Below are 15404 nucleotides of genomic sequence, written 5' to 3' on the forward strand. Positions count from 1 at the left end.
TGAATGCAAACGCGAAACAAATCGTATCTAATCATATCCAACACCACAGACGTGTACTCACAGTTCGGCGGAAACAAATGGAAATACAGAAATAATAAATAACAAATATAACAAATCACTAACTGATAGACATAAATCTGATTTATAATGTGTGACCTATGTATAATATTGCTCAACAAAAGTGAAAGATTCCAAACACACAGATCTACACAGAGTTAAGCAGGAGGAAGAGTATACGTGTTATACATTTTACTATTAAAAGAGGCATACACTATAATGAGACATGAATAAAGGTATTGAACCATGATTATATGAATACGTTGTATTTCTAACAAGTAAGAAATTAAACTGACTAAACTACTGAGTGACAGAGTGGTGTGATGAAGTGGAGTTACTGTTACCACCTAAAAGTTGATTTTGTTTTATTTAATTATTTTACAGAGCAGCATCCCCTGGGTGTTGTATTCCTCTCATACCACAGCAATTTGCCAACAATTACAGTTTTGTATGTATTAAAATGGAAGATGACATACTAATGTCAGTGGAGCTGATATAAAAATTACCTTCTAAGCAATCAGAAACAAGTACTGGACTACAAATGACAAATAATGGAAAATGATTATCAACATGATGCATGCTATCTAGCCACATTCAGTCACATGAGTTGTTCTCATTCTAGTAGGTGACTGATGGAGTTGCACCTTTAGACCTGGTCCTTTAGGTCTATTACAGAAGGATGAATACAGGATAGAAGTGCGGTGAAGCACTCCTCTCTCACATGCCCTATATAAGTTTTAAGATCAGGAGAGCTGGACATCTGCGAGTCTCAAAAAGGGAGTTCTAGGAGGTTTGAGCCAGTTTGGTGGTTTCAAGGTTTTAGCAGATGTGCAGACATTCCTGAAGACAATAACATGTTTGTGTCAATGTAAGAGGAAAGAACGTTCTGTGCTAATCTCCATGACATGACCACAAGTGACATTATTCACTGATGAACATGAACAGAGCTATTACAGTAAGAAATTAATCATTTCCCTCACAACTTTCATAAGGTTTCACAACCGATGGTGGAGCCGCACTGACTGAGGAATCGGGGAGAATTGTGGGTAACTGAGCTGTGGAGTAGACGTCCTCAACGGTAGCGTCTGACTGGCGGTGTACCGTAGCAGAAACTGGATTAACCGCGCCTAATCCGGTGTAAATAGTTTGGGAAAGTTCAGGGGAGATTGTAGGTAATTCAGCAGTGGAATAAAGTGTGTTAGAAAGGCTTCTGCGGTCTGGAGGTGGAACCTGAGAGCAAGAAAAAAAATTAAATTATAAAAATGCATTCATTTTGTGAAAACTAAGGTCTTCAAAAGTCCTATGCAAAGCAAACAAAAAAGTCTCCAATACAGACCAAGTCTTATATATTTTCATGTAGCACAGTCGTATGCTTTAATTTGCATATTAACTGTGTAATAATTCACTACTATTTTTGCGCTCATTCTCACCAGTTAATTCAGACAGGAAGAAAAAATTCATAATCGAATTTAAGGTGAAATAATAATGTCACGTGAGAGGAAATGACATTATGCTGGATATGGATATGATTTATTCGAATAGGCCTATCTGAGTAATTCTGATGATTTATGTTTATGATTATGTAATACATCAGATGTGATCGCTACACTGTTGTTCATTCGGTTTTGTTTCATCTTAAATCTTTCCTCTCTAAGGGGGTTCAGCGTCGTCTACTGCTGTGCACCGGTTCCAGTAATGACCCGATTTGGAAAAACACGACTCACCAGATGACTGGTTGAGGAGCTTTGTAGAGATTGGGCTGGAGACAAGGCTGGAGAGTAGAGGAAAATACATTCAAGCAATTTAACAAAAAAAAAAAAAAAAGGACACATCATAGTATAAAAGCTATTTATATTTCATGCATAAAAGCAGAGTATTGAATGTAGTTTGTAAATGTTTCTTGAATGTATACTTCAAGCATATCCATTTCTGTCCACTAGGGGGTGGTATTGTTATGTCACTGTTATTCGCACTGGAGACTCATGAATTAAAAAATTAATATAGAATACAAAACTCACTCAAATTCTTGTAACAACAAAAGTCCAATATTATTAAAGTTCGGCAATGTCAGTGAGTCGCAGGATTGATGCCGTTACCGCAAGCAAGGGATATGCAACCAAATATTAAGTGTTATTTACTTTCATTTACTAAAGGACTTATTTGTTCCTATACTTTTGCTCACCTAAAATTGTGTGATCTGATACAAAACGAAAGGTTCTGTGTTTTATGTTGTTTAACACGTCTAGATGTAAACACCAGGAAATAAAAGCTGAATCACTTTTAAAAGGTCCCTTAAAAAATTATTTTCAACTGATAATTTTTTTTACCTTATACTAGATTCCTGTTTCATTGGTTTATTACAGCAATTAACCAGAAATGGCTGGTTACAAGTCATGTTATAGCCATTCCTCATCTGTACACAGAATGCTGAGAAATGTGCAATAAGCACCAAAACAATGCAACATGAAATACTCATCACACTCATCAAATTATCATAAAAAATGTTCAATATAATTGTCAAAACAACTCAGTGAATTTACTGTGTTCGGTATTTAAATTTACCTGTCAATCAAATTTCCCTTCATTGCACTTTTAAATACTGAAGACTTTAGTATAGATAACATACTTTTTTATCTGATTTTTTTAATATATGTTATCCATGCTTGAATATTTTCATTTAAAAGTAATTGTTTATATTTTGCTGTAAAATGCACTTTATTAAAATTAGTTTCAAAAGGGATTTTGATCTAAGTGGTCTCTGTTACTCTTTTTCTTTGTAGAGGAAATACCATCATCATCATCATCATCATCATCATCCTCATGATAAAATTGTGGATTATGATTCAGTTTAAAAAACATGATATGATACGTTTGTCAGATCACATGCGCTAAGAAAACCACATCACTGAAGCCCTACAGGAGCAGTTGCCACAGCAACATGGATCAAGTTGTTGCCAGGCTGAGGAGGTGCGATAGTTGCAGGTCCCCAGATTTTGTCAGAATTGGACTAAAAAAATGCCTTCAGCTTTAAAGGTCACATGTTATGCGTAATGCCTCACTGACGGTAAACTTGTACAGGCAGCGATGTACTTCTGCATATTAAACCAGTATATTACCAATTTATACCTTGGGTCTTCTTTTTCCTCTGTAGAGCTACAGCGATTAACAAGGCCATGAGAAGCAGCACTGGAACCACAGACACAGCAATGATGACAGTGGAAGTTGGAAATTCTGTGAAGGGAAGCAGAGTATCAATGCGAAAGCTACATTTAAATCATATTCTAATCATTCAGACATTCATGAGTTTGTCTGAACAATTAACCACAATGTACATTTGGTGAGATAAAGTGAAGTTGAAGAGGATGTGGTTAGTGTTTAGAATGTTGATGACTGTCCTGATGTGGCTGAAACTGGAATATATGAATAGGAATATTTCTCCATATAGGAACTCAATCTCGGTTTGCATGCTTTCACACCTAACGGAACCACAAAAACAGCCCTGCTGTACTTATTGTACACTTATGACTGTGATTTCCAGCTCTACCATCATTGTCAAGTTTGCTGATGACACTGTTGTGGTGGGCCTGATATATGATAACGATACAAGCCTGGAGAACTGATGCCAGGACAACAACCTCCTCTTGAACGTCAGCAAGACAAAGGAGTTGATACTGGACTCCAGTACAAAGCAAGAGAGGAGCTACCACCCCCTTAAGACCCCAGTGGAGAGAGTGGACAGTTTCTGGTTCCTTAGCATTCACATCACACAGGACCTGTCACATCAACACCCTGGTGAAGAAGGCCTGTCAGAGTCTTTACCACCTTAGATGCTGAAGGGACATTAAACTACCCTCTAAGTTGCTATGGAAGTTTTACACCTGCACCATCAAGAACATCCTGACAGGACGTATCAAAGCCTAGTTTTGGAACAGCACCAAGCAGGATAGGCGGGATCTGCAGAAGGTGGTGCGATCAGCTGAGAGATCTACAGCAAGCGGTGCTGCATGGACCAAGACCAGGAAGATAATGAAGGACCTCAGTCATCCAAACAATGGACTCTTCTCTCTGTTACATTCAGGGGGAGCTTCTTCCCACAGGCCATTTGTGTCCTCAACCAGGAACAAATACAGTAGGACCAGAACATGGACTTATTTGCACATCACCCACTACCTCAGCCTGGTGTTGCACAGCATATTTTACATATTGCATAAACAACTGCACATATCTGCACCTGATACAGAAGTAGAGACTGCACGTCGTACTGTCTGTGGTTGTGTATGTGACCAATAAAATTTGAGTTTGAACAACTGGTATGTTTTAGTTCCTGCAGTCGAGTTTATTCAGTGTTGATTCTCTTCCTCACTGCATTCAAGAACCACACTGAGGCAGAGAACACAACAGGGTTCCACTTAAACAGACGAAACACTGCATGTGTAAAAGCACCTTGAGTTTATGGTGCAGGTTTTCAGATCACAGTTCGTAACTGTAAAAATCCCACCTGCTCAGACAAACGACACTGAGGGGGTAAAAAAAAACTCCAGGCACAGATTTAAATAGAATAAACACCACATATGTGGAAGCACACTAATACATCGGAATGTCATTGTGACTGCAGCTTTGAGTTTCACAAGCAGCTCGGCATTGCTGAAATGGTTTCAACTTCCTTCAACAGACTGAGCAACAGGCCCGAGGTCCTCAGCACGTATACTCACAATATATTTGTAGAAAATTACATTCTGCATCAGCAATATATGACATATAGAACAATATTCTGCAGAAAGGTTTGTGGCAAAATGTCTTGTTTTTGGTATAAATTGAGTAGCAACAGTTTGCTCTCAGTAATGCATGTGCACTTTGTGGCTACAGAATGTAGGGCAGGTTATCGGAAGGTACTGTGATGCAATGGCTAAAAGGAAATACAAAAAAATGTATTAAGAGATAATGGTTGCATGCTTGACGAAACTTCCTGTCAGTCAGTAAACCACAGGGCAGAGCGATGTGGTTAAATGATTTGCACAACCACAGCTGATGACATCTGTCTTGTGGTGCTGGGCGTGTGTTCACTTTCTCATGTACAAGAATCTTAATAAAGGCTCAATATATAAAATGTGATATTTTACTTACCCTGAGATGAACCAGCACTAATTGTGTGGTTAGCATTATTTAGTGGAGTACCTAAGAAAAAGGATACGCAATGAATGACATAATCAAACGTGATGATGAAGAGGTCAAGCAAAAAAAGTTCATACCTGCTGTTGAATGTGTGATCTCAGCATGCACTGGTGGACTCATGGAGTGGGTTGGAGCAGAGTGTGTGGAGTGTGAGACAGTACTGTTGGCAGGATCATCTAGGAGAATGGAAACAGGATCAAGCTACTTTTTAATCTTTTTAAATTCTCAAAAGGTTCACATTTTATAGATTCATCTAGATCCATGCATTGAGCCTCATTTAGCAATGTTTTCATGGCAGCACTGAAATAGACATTTCTGCCAGATACCTTTTTTATCGATTTCCTTCATACGCAAGCACGTATATTGATAAATGGACAAGTTTGTTCACAGTACACGTGATTTACACTTAAGAATACCTACAAGATTCCATAAAAACTCACTGACAGCTGAAAATGACTACTAAATGGTAAAAGAGCACCTTCTAAGCGCAGTATGGACTACAATAATGCAGCTCAGCCATTGCAGCGTGTCAGCTACGATATACACACACTAGCTGTTCCTCTTTTTACAGCTAATCTTATTCATCTTCATTTAAGGATGGCATTTCATTGAAATAATTAATGTAAAACAATTGATTGTCACAAATTATTTATCGAATAGGTCTATAACTAAAATAAAAGTGATTTTAAACGTGACCGTGTAGTCTATATATAGATGTGCAGTAACTCACTGCCAATTATAGAATTTGAAGCCAATCAACCAATGTTTACATTAGTTAGTTTCCTTATACAGTACATACATTTATGCAACCTCTGGAGTGAAATGTTGGATACAGATGTTTTTAATGAGCGCAACATTTCCTGTGTATTTTGGGCTGTGAAAACTGTACGAATAAAAAATATTCTTATCCATCTTGATAAATGAGGCCCATTCTACATTCTACATGCTGGTTTAATAATCTGTCGCACTCACAGTGTGTTTGTAATCAGTGAATTGATGTGCGAGATTTTTTTTTTTAGTCTCCTCTGTGTAACTCACGCGTTTTAACCAGCAGTCGAAGCTCTGTGTAACTATCACGCAGTGTCCGCTCTATCACACACCAGTAAGTGTTTCCATCCTCTGTTCTCAGATCAGTGATGGTGACGGTGAAGACTTTGGCTGTTGTGTTGTCATACAGAGAGAATCTGGTGTCTTTAGCAGGAGATCCAGAATGAACAGGAATGTCTTTATTCCCCCCATACGGACATTTACCTCTGCAGAGATACTTGTTGTATTTTTCATATCCAGATCCGTAGGGGCATTTAATCTGAACTGATCTTCCTCTGTATCCAGTTACTGTAGTTACAGCATCAGAACCAGCTGGAAAGAAGATTATTGTATGTAATAATGCACAACAAAAGGTAGATGAGACATGCATATACCACATGTGATTTATACCTGGATATTTAAAATTCAGGTATCAAGTGATTCAGTTTCCTTTGGTATTACACCTGGCCCTTATATACCTGATATTATCCTACAGTGTATTATCATTATTTGTGCGGCTGTGGCTCAGGTGGTAGAGCGGGTTGTCCACTAATTGTAGGGTTTGAGGTTCGATTCCCGGCCCACGTGACTCCACATACTGAAGTGTCCTTGGGCAAGACGCTGAACCCCAAGTTGCTCCCGATGCAAGTTAGCGCCTTGCACGGCAGTTCTGCTACCATTGGTGTGTGAGTGTGTGGGTGAATGAGACAGACCGTAAAGCTTTGTAGAACTGCTAAGGTTTAAAAACACACTATATAAGTGCAGACCATTTAGAGTGAGTAAGTTTTTGTGTCTGAATGTGGACAAGGACAAGGCTCCTGGTGTCACAACATCTTGTTAATGACTGTTGTTCAGATGGTACACAGATAGAGAAACTCTTCCATGTCAAATATCTATTGAAAAGAACTAGACATGATGTTCCTGAGAGTAGGTCACTTGAACATGCAGTGTCTAATGCAGAGAATGAAGTGGAACTCTCAGAATCCCTGAGAACCTAGACTGTGCTTAATTCCAATCAATACAAAGCTTTAATATGAAACAGATACTGAACACTGATACTGATAAGATATATTGAAGATCTTTTACTTACCTATAATCAGGCAGAAGGTGAGGAGGGTCTTCATGCTCCAGACTCTCCACTTCAGAGAATAGTAACAACAGGTTTCTGTTAGGTCTCTCACTCACTGTCTCTGCCTCTGTGACTGTGCAGCGTGTGGTTTATGTGTGGTTTAAGTAGGGCAACGTCATGTCCACTTCCACTTCTGGGCTGGCGTGAGACACAAGTTGCAACGTCCTCAGGAAGTGCATGTATGAAAGGGTGCACGGAGACAGTCAAATGCTTTCATACATGTATATCTGACACTAAAGTGATATGTGTCCTGCAATGTATGCTGGAATGACACTTGTTTTTGCAGCTTTTGGTGAGTAATAAAAAATATTAAACATGTAATATTAATAAAAAAAATATGTTTCTGCTTCTAAAGTGTACCAGCTTTTAATATTAGTGTTCTGCATTGAGAATGAATTTTTATATGAACTACATATACTGCAGGACTAATTGGAATGCTAGAGGGAAGATGTGTAACACCCGACAACTGTAGATCAGCAGCTGCCTGTCAGTGTTTAGTCATCTGAGAGTGAAGGTCTCAACTGCCCTCTATTGCACAAGGTGTGTAACAGGAACAAATCATGAGAGAACACTGCAAAGCTCTCCAATGGAGAACACAAACATAACTAACGAGAGGCGGAAAGGGGAATATTTTGACTGGATCGTAGATACGTATGGTGCTACACTGTGTGAAGAAAAGTTCTGTGCTCAGTAACCTTCTTCTGTTCCTTAGAAGTCATGTCTTTCATGTATATGTTGACTGTTACAGTACCAGTAGTGTGATAGCATTCATTATGAGTTGGTCTGATTTGTTGCTGCCATCTAAAGGATAATGTGAGTGACAAGAGAATCAGTACTGGGGTACAGGCCTCCCATAAATTACACACCTGGGGCACGGCCCCCATGGTTTTACCCATGGTCATTTTTAAACAATTACTAACAACATTAACTTCATCAATGCAACTTTACATTTTATTTTATATTTGATACTTGAACCAAACACAATTTCTATTAACATTCCTGAAATAAATACACATGCCTGTAGGTATACACTCAGTATACACTGCTCAAAAAGACAAGAGAATTATTATTATTATTATTATTATTATTATTATTATTATTATTATTAAAAATACAAAGCTTGTCCCTGAAATCCCTTCACAGTAACTTGTAAAATACCCTGTATATAAAACAACACATATATAAACATTCTCATTACATTTAAAACCAACCCTCTCCAATCCTAGTCCATCAGCACCCCATAAACAAATTCATTATGTTTTGTTTACACAAATACCAGACATTATACTGGAAGAGGCCACTGAACGTGTGAAATTAGCTTCTAAACCAGAGTTGATCTCCATCCCTAATCACACACACACCTGAAACATCTAACCAAAGCCTTTAGGATTACTTGAAAATGACACGCAGGTGTGTTTGATTATTATTTTCATAAGTAAACTAACTAACTAACCTCCGAAATGAACAAATCAATTCAAAAAGCTCTCACTGATGACTAAATCACATCGTTTGTGGTAGAAAACCAAATTAGAAGAGATAAGCAAGCATTCTTTTAGCAGATAACAAGCTAACGTTATCCATAAAATCTGTGGCAAGTAAATTAGATCTGGAAAACCTGGATGTCCCCAATCCAATCAATACAACCTCTCACACTACTCATTAACACAGCAATAAGCGTTAACCTGGTAGTTAGAATCTCCTCAGATACAATATTGTATTATGAATTATTGTCTGACTTCAAGAGTCCAAACTGAGAAACCTGGAGGACAGAAGGAGGAATCTGGAGGAGATGCTCATAGAGGTAGTCAGAGAGTCTGAGAGGAAAAGCAAGGTGAGTGAGAAAAGCCCCACAGCATCTGTTCACAACTATGCATTTTAAAAAAAAAAAAAAGGGCAATGACCCATTGGAGATGTGAACAGTGAACACCCACATGGCTGTGTTTTAGGAGCTGGAGTGAGAGTGACATACTGTAATTACAGCAATCTTTGGTCCCAATACAGTAGACACTAAACTAATGTAAGCTTTTCTTCTCATTAAGCCACAACTGCTATTTTGTGTGTGTGTAAGAAAATTTTTGTAGATGTAAATAAAGCTAATAACTCTAAGTGGGAGGGACGGCATTGCCGTCTCTCCCCGTCAATCACTGAGACAACAGCCAATTGCGTGTGCCTGTGAGCTAATATATAATCTATGACCTATATGCAATATTGCTCAACAAAAGTGAAAGAAGCCATACACACAGATATACCCAATGTCCAAGAGGAAGTGTAAACATGCCACACATTTTACTATTAAAAGCTACATAAACCTTAACAAGAAATAAGTACACATAGACTACTGAACCCAGATTTTATAAATCCCTTGAAACTGGTGAAACTTGGAATATAGTGAAATAGTTTGTATAACTATAAACGAAGAATAAACACAGTAGATAAGCAGGAGGATTATATAAAAAGTAAGAAATAAACAGTGTGTGTGTTACTGTTATACTAAAGTGACAGGGTGGTGTGATGAAGTGGAGTTACTGTTACACCCCCAAAGTTGATTATTTTTTACATAACCGCATGCCCCAGGTGTTATATTCTTCTCATACCATAGCAATTTACCAACAATTTAAAATGTTAAAAATATATATTAAAATATAATACAGCGTACTTATAGAAAATGAATCAGCACCTTCTGACCAATCCGATTTGAGAACTAAACAGCACTGTGTATAAAGTAATATAATGCATGCTACAAATGACAAATAACTCGGAATGATTAGCGTTCTGATGAATGCTAACTAGCCACATCCGTTAATATTAACAGTAGCGTAGTCACATGAGTTGCTGTCGCTCTTGTAGATCACTGGTGGAGCTGCAGCATTAGATCTGGTGTTAAAACTCACTGCTGCGTATGTTGGACTTTCACCAGATTTCATAACTGACGGTGGAGCAGCACTGACTGAGGAATCAGAGAGAATTGTGGGTAACTGAGCTGTGGAGTAGACGTCCTGATCAGGAGAATCTGATGGGTGTTGTACTGTCGCATAAAGATTTGTGAAGAATCAGAGGGAACTGAGGGTAATCCTGTGTTGGAATATAACTCGGAGGGGGTTGAGAGTAGCTGAGCAGTGGAGTAAAGTGTGTTAGAAAGACATCTGCTGTCTTTAATCTCCTCATAATCATAGACAGGACATGGGACCTGAGCAGAAGAAGGACAAGAAATAACTGTGTTCAAGTTGTGTACTAAAAAAAAACATTAAGCTGTTTAAATTTGCATTTCCACATAGAATAGTTAACACATTGTTTTTTCAGCATTCTCAGGTAGAGAATTCAGCCAGGTAGAAACACTGACATAAGGAGAGTAACTATAAAAGTATATTTATTAATAGATTTGTGCTCAATGAAACTGATTTAATGGATTATTTTATGTGTGTGTGTTCATTGTTTTCATAATGAAAAATATTTCTGGACATGTCTGAGAAAAAGCTGGATTAAATAACTGTGTTACAGTACAATACTGGAACTGTATTACTGTATACTACATGACTGTTATTTCTGCTCATCACAGTAGTGGTGGCTTGGCGGTTAAGGCTCTGGGTTACTGATCGGAAGGTTGGGGGTTCAAGCTTGGATTTAAACTACCAAGCTGCCACTGTTGGGCCCTGAGCCTCTCTGCTCCAGGGGTGCTGTATCATGGCTGACCCAAGCTTCCTGACATGCTGAGGTACACGAAGAAAAGAATCTCACTGTGCTGTAATGTATATGTGATCAATTAAGACTCATTATTATTATTATCATTATCTGAGTTACTATATAACTGCATGAATGTGCAGGCGTTCACCTCCTAATAAAGTGGACAGTGACTATATCCCTCCACCAGAGGGAGACCGAGAGCTGCTTCTCGGTAATTAATGATAACTGGCTCCACCTGTGACTGGCCTATTTACGGGCTGCTTAAGAGTTGCTAAAATGCTCAGTCTTGCGTTGACATGGTGAGGGTAAGACTAAGTTGGTACGGGTATCGCGGCAACGGGCTCTGTACGCTAGCTTTTCTTCTGGGCTTGGTTGTCCTCGCCTTGTCAATCTAGCCACTCTTTAGAGCCTTTGGCGTACTTCTCTTGGGGAGAAAACAAAAAACTTTTTTTTTTTTTTTTTTTTTTTTTTTTTTTTTTTTTAACTTTTGTTTTCTGGTTAGTTCTCTGTAGTGAGCAGTCAGACGTTCCCCTTGTGGCACACTGGTAAATTATTCACTTCCTAACTCAGGTGGTGACTCACTCAGTTTGCTCAGGTCTTCTATATAGTGAGGCCTGGGTTCAGATCTGGCATGGGGTGAGACACCCCCATTTTATTTCTATACATGTGTCTGTTTATACTCACCTAGAACATACAAGGTTTTCTTCACAAAGTCAATTCACCTTGCAGGTTATATATACAAACTTCAACAGAAAGTCAGCTAATGTAAATGTGATTTAGTGCAATACATCAGATGTGACCGAAACACTTGTTTCTGTGGTTTTATTTACACCAAAAAATAATTTTGGAAAAGCACAACTCACCACATGGAGGTTTGAGGAGCTTTGTGGCGCCTGGGCTGGAGATGAGGCTGAGACTGTGGGGGGGGGGATGCATTTAACCATTTTAAGAAAGACATTATAATATGAAATAAAGAACAATTTAATGAATACAGTTTGTAAATGGTCTTTGTCTTTATATATCTGATGCAGGTATATTTTTGTCCACTAGAGGGATTATGTCACTGGGGACGACAGAAATGTTTATAAATTAGTCGTTAAAAGTGACACAGAACATGGCCAGCTGCACTTAAATATTTAAACTAGTTTGACTATCAATAAATGACCTGATTAATGGAGTGAAACTTATTCATTATGCTAAATTATATAACAATCCAACCAAAGTCCAGTGCTCCTCTATAAGTGTAAAATATTTTATTATTTTTAATGGTTAATCTATGTCCACTACAATTATTTAATTTTCTATATTTCTATGATGATAATAATAAAATAATAATAAATACCAGCAACAGCGCCTCTTAAAAAAAAACAGGCTTGAAATAAAAATCTGCACTCGTTAACGATCACAAATGACGTCACCGTCTCCTCACTCCGTATCCAATGAACGCGCTCCATTTCCAAGAGTCGACCTAGAATGCGCGCGCAGTGTCACGCCCTCGCTCTGTCAGGAGAACGCCAGGAGCCCTAAGTTTGTTTTTTATTAGCATATTAGCATATTATGCAGGTTTCCCGTTGCCCTGAAAACGGTTAGGTTTCTCTTGTCCCATGTCTAGGGGACGCTGTTGGTTAGCTTTGCACAGACTCCCACAGGATGCGGATGTACAGAGTCGCTGGTTAGAATTAATTTTAAAACCATATCAAACCAGTTCAACTCTGACCTTCGTTTGTGTTCCCGCCATTTCACCGACACTGCTGCTCAAATCTAACTGAAGTCAACGCGGGATTTGTGAAACGATTATTCATTAAACGTGGGGCCATATACACTTTATCTGGACCTCTGGATCACAACCTGTAGGTATGATTAATTATTTATGTATATATCTTCTACAGAGTGTTCTAAATGCGTGGTTTTGTGTTGTGTATGTGTACAGCCGGTGCACAGGTGTACGCTGTTAGCCTCTGCTAACCAGCTAACTCGTGTAGTGTGTCCCAAATGACATACTATACACTATATACTCTGGTGTGTGTGTGCATATATACATATATAATGCATATTTCATTCATCATTCTCTCCAACTTTTTAAGAGTTCACTCTTAATTTAGTAACACATTAAGTGATTGTGTGAATGAAACTAAAACTGTGTGTTTGCGGTACCTTGTGTCTTCTTTTTCCTCTGTAGGGCGACGGCAAATAAAAAGGCAACGAGAAGCAGAACTAGAACCACAGACACTGCAATGATGGCAGTGGAAGTCGGAAATTCTGGAAGGGAAACACAATCATAACGTGAAAGTCAAATTTAAACCATATTCTCATCATTTAGATGGTCTCGGTTGGTGTGTGTGTGAAGTGAAACTGAAGATGTAGATTATGTGATTGGCGTTGTGGGTTCAGACTCTTGATGTGGCTGAAATTGGAATTTTTGGTCACATAGGAACTAATATTTGCATTTTTTCATGCCAGAAAAAAATGGGCTGAAAAACTGAATTTCCTCATAAAAATTGTATCGCATCTAGTATTTCTCTCTTTTTGTTTTTTTGATCAGTTTGAATTTCCTGTACAGATGGCGTTTCTGCAGCGCTACAGCTCTGTTCTTTGGAATAGTTTGTGCCTCGTGACTCAGTTTAGCATCTCACATCTACAGAAAATGCTGAAACATGGCATGGTTGATTCAGTTCCTACTGGAGTTGATTCAGTTTCCTCACTGCATTAAAACCACTGTAGAGTTTGTTTAGAAGTGGACTGAACACCTCAAATCCGTTAACGTTAACCGACTGGGAGGAGTTTATTAATATTAAAGAGGTGGACATTAATGACCTGAAAACAGTCAACTACACGGGATATACATAGATGACTAACTTTATTTTTAAGGAAAGCAGCAGGCTGGATATCAAATCAGCAAGTTCTGTCTGTTACAAATTGGAACACTAAAATTTAAAATACTGTCATGAGGCCAGAATATCTAAACCAACATGCTGGGCTCGTACCAAATGCTTAAAACATTTACACCCCTATAGCTGATGTCATCTGTCCTGTGCTGGTTTGATCTGTGTTCTCTGTCTCCTGTACAATAATTTAAATAAAGGCTTGAATAACATGTGATATTGTACATACCCTGAGATGAGGGAGCGATGGTTGGATGGTTAGCATCATTTAGTGGATTAGCTGAAATAAAGCGAGACATGATGTATGATGTGAGAGAAATGTGATGAAGAGATCAGACAAAATCTTCATACCTATTGTTGAAAGTGTGATCTCAGCAGGCACTGATGGACTCATGGACTGTGTTGAAGCGGACTGTGTTGAAGCGGAGTGTGTGGTGTGTGTGGTGTGTGAGACAGTAGTGATGACAGGATCTTCTGAAAGAATGGAAACAGTCCATTTTTAAATTCCAGACCGTTCAGATTAAAGATCCAGGTGTTGAGTCTCGTTTATCAATCTGAGTGTATAAACTTCGTAAATGAGGTCTGTTCTACATTGTACATGCTGGTTTAATAATCTCTCAATATCAATGTGTTCATAATCAATGAATTAATGTGTGAGATTATTTTAGTATCCTCTGTGTAACTCACCCGTTTTAACCAGCAGTAGAAGCTCTGTGTAAATATCACTCAGTGTCCGCTCTATCACACACCAGTAAGTGTTTCCATCATCTGTTCTCAGGTCAGTGATGGTGACTGTGAAGACTTTGGCTGTTGTGTCGTCATACAGAGAGAATCTGGTGTCTTTAGCAGGAGATCCAGAACGAACAGGAACATCATTATACCCCACACGGGGACATGTACCTCTGCAGAGATACTTGTTGTATTCTTCATATCCAGATCCGTAGGGGCATTTAATCTGAACTGATCTTCCTCTATATCCAGTTACTGTAGTTACAGCATCAGAACCAGCTGGAGAATAATATACGGTGGAATGAAATATGATCCAGGACGATGGTGCAACATATAAAACCAGAACGAAGCTCAGTATCCAGGAATATTAAAGTGTAAACATTGGGACACGTGTAAGAGAAGAACCAGGTACAAAAGATATACATAGATGCAGCACAATATAATAAGTCTGTGAAGGATTTACGAATTATGTGTGTGTGTGTACTGTGGTATAATCTGCAATAACCAATACAGATGTTTTAAATAACACTCAGACTAATAATCTAACTCATACATGTGGTACACCAGGGCTATCTGCTCTCGGCTACACTCGGTAGAAAATACTAAACTCATATTCAGTGTTTAACCGCAGGAACAAGAGAGATGACGCTGCAGGTCGACTGCACTGATGAAGCATTAGCCCTGATCTTTAATCACATCATGTGTAGTTAAGGACTGTTCTTCAGCTA

General features: G+C 38.5%; 2 protein-coding genes across 6 annotated transcripts; both read right to left on the reverse strand.

Annotated features, from left to right (window-relative positions):
- Positions 1-126: 126 nt before the first annotated feature.
- Positions 127-10147, reverse strand: LOC128602323 (CMRF35-like molecule 5). Of its 5 annotated transcripts, none has more exons than XM_053616066.1 (8): positions 10062-10147; positions 7346-7522; positions 6481-6588; positions 5307-5405; positions 5182-5232; positions 3184-3288; positions 1782-1828; positions 127-1287 (listed from the first exon to the last, which is right to left on the reverse strand). In XM_053616066.1, exons 2-8 carry the CDS (start codon positions 7377-7379, stop codon positions 1021-1023), a joined length of 711 nt encoding a protein of 236 aa, XP_053472041.1. In that variant the 5' UTR covers positions 7380-7522; positions 10062-10147; the 3' UTR covers positions 127-1020. The 5 variants fall into 5 exon arrangements, with proteins under 5 accessions (XP_053472041.1, XP_053472038.1, XP_053472043.1 ...); XM_053616063.1 differs by having other exon boundaries at positions 6268-6588; XM_053616067.1 differs by having other exon boundaries at positions 1158-1287; positions 3174-3288; positions 6268-6588.
- Positions 10148-10304: 157 nt separating this feature from the next.
- On the reverse strand, positions 10305-14843 carry LOC128601843 (natural cytotoxicity triggering receptor 2-like). Its single transcript, XM_053615239.1, has 7 exons — positions 14834-14843; positions 14635-14787; positions 14299-14421; positions 14177-14227; positions 13220-13324; positions 11929-11981; positions 10305-10571 (listed from the first exon to the last, which is right to left on the reverse strand). Exons 1-7 carry the CDS (start codon positions 14841-14843, stop codon positions 10305-10307), a joined length of 762 nt encoding a protein of 253 aa, XP_053471214.1.
- Positions 14844-15404: the final 561 nt, after the last annotated feature.

The sequence above is a fragment of the Ictalurus furcatus genome, chromosome 26, assembly GCF_023375685.1.
Source record: "Ictalurus furcatus strain D&B chromosome 26, Billie_1.0, whole genome shotgun sequence".
NCBI lineage: Eukaryota > Metazoa > Chordata > Actinopteri > Siluriformes > Ictaluridae > Ictalurus > Ictalurus furcatus.

Excerpts from the sequence above, each read along its gene's own strand:
- LOC128602323 (XM_053616063.1), bottom strand. The coding sequence starts at position 7,379 with ATGAAGACCCTCCTCACCTTCTGCCTGATTATAG. Across the intron at positions 5,406-6,267 it reads TCGACTGCTGGTTAAAACGC|ATGATCCTGCCAACAGTACT; the intron begins GTGAGTTACACA and ends CCATTCTCCTAG. Across the intron at positions 1,829-3,183 it reads GAGGAAAAAGAAGACCCAAG|CCTTGTCTCCAGCCCAATCT; the intron begins GTATAAATTGGT and ends TCTACTCTCCAG.
- LOC128601843 (XM_053615239.1), bottom strand. Across the intron at positions 14,422-14,634 it reads TCTACTGCTGGTTAAAACGG|AAGATCCTGTCATCACTACT; the intron begins GTGAGTTACACA and ends CCATTCTTTCAG. Across the intron at positions 11,982-13,219 it reads GAGGAAAAAGAAGACACAAG|TCTCAGCCTCATCTCCAGCC; the intron begins GTACCGCAAACA and ends CCCCCCCCACAG.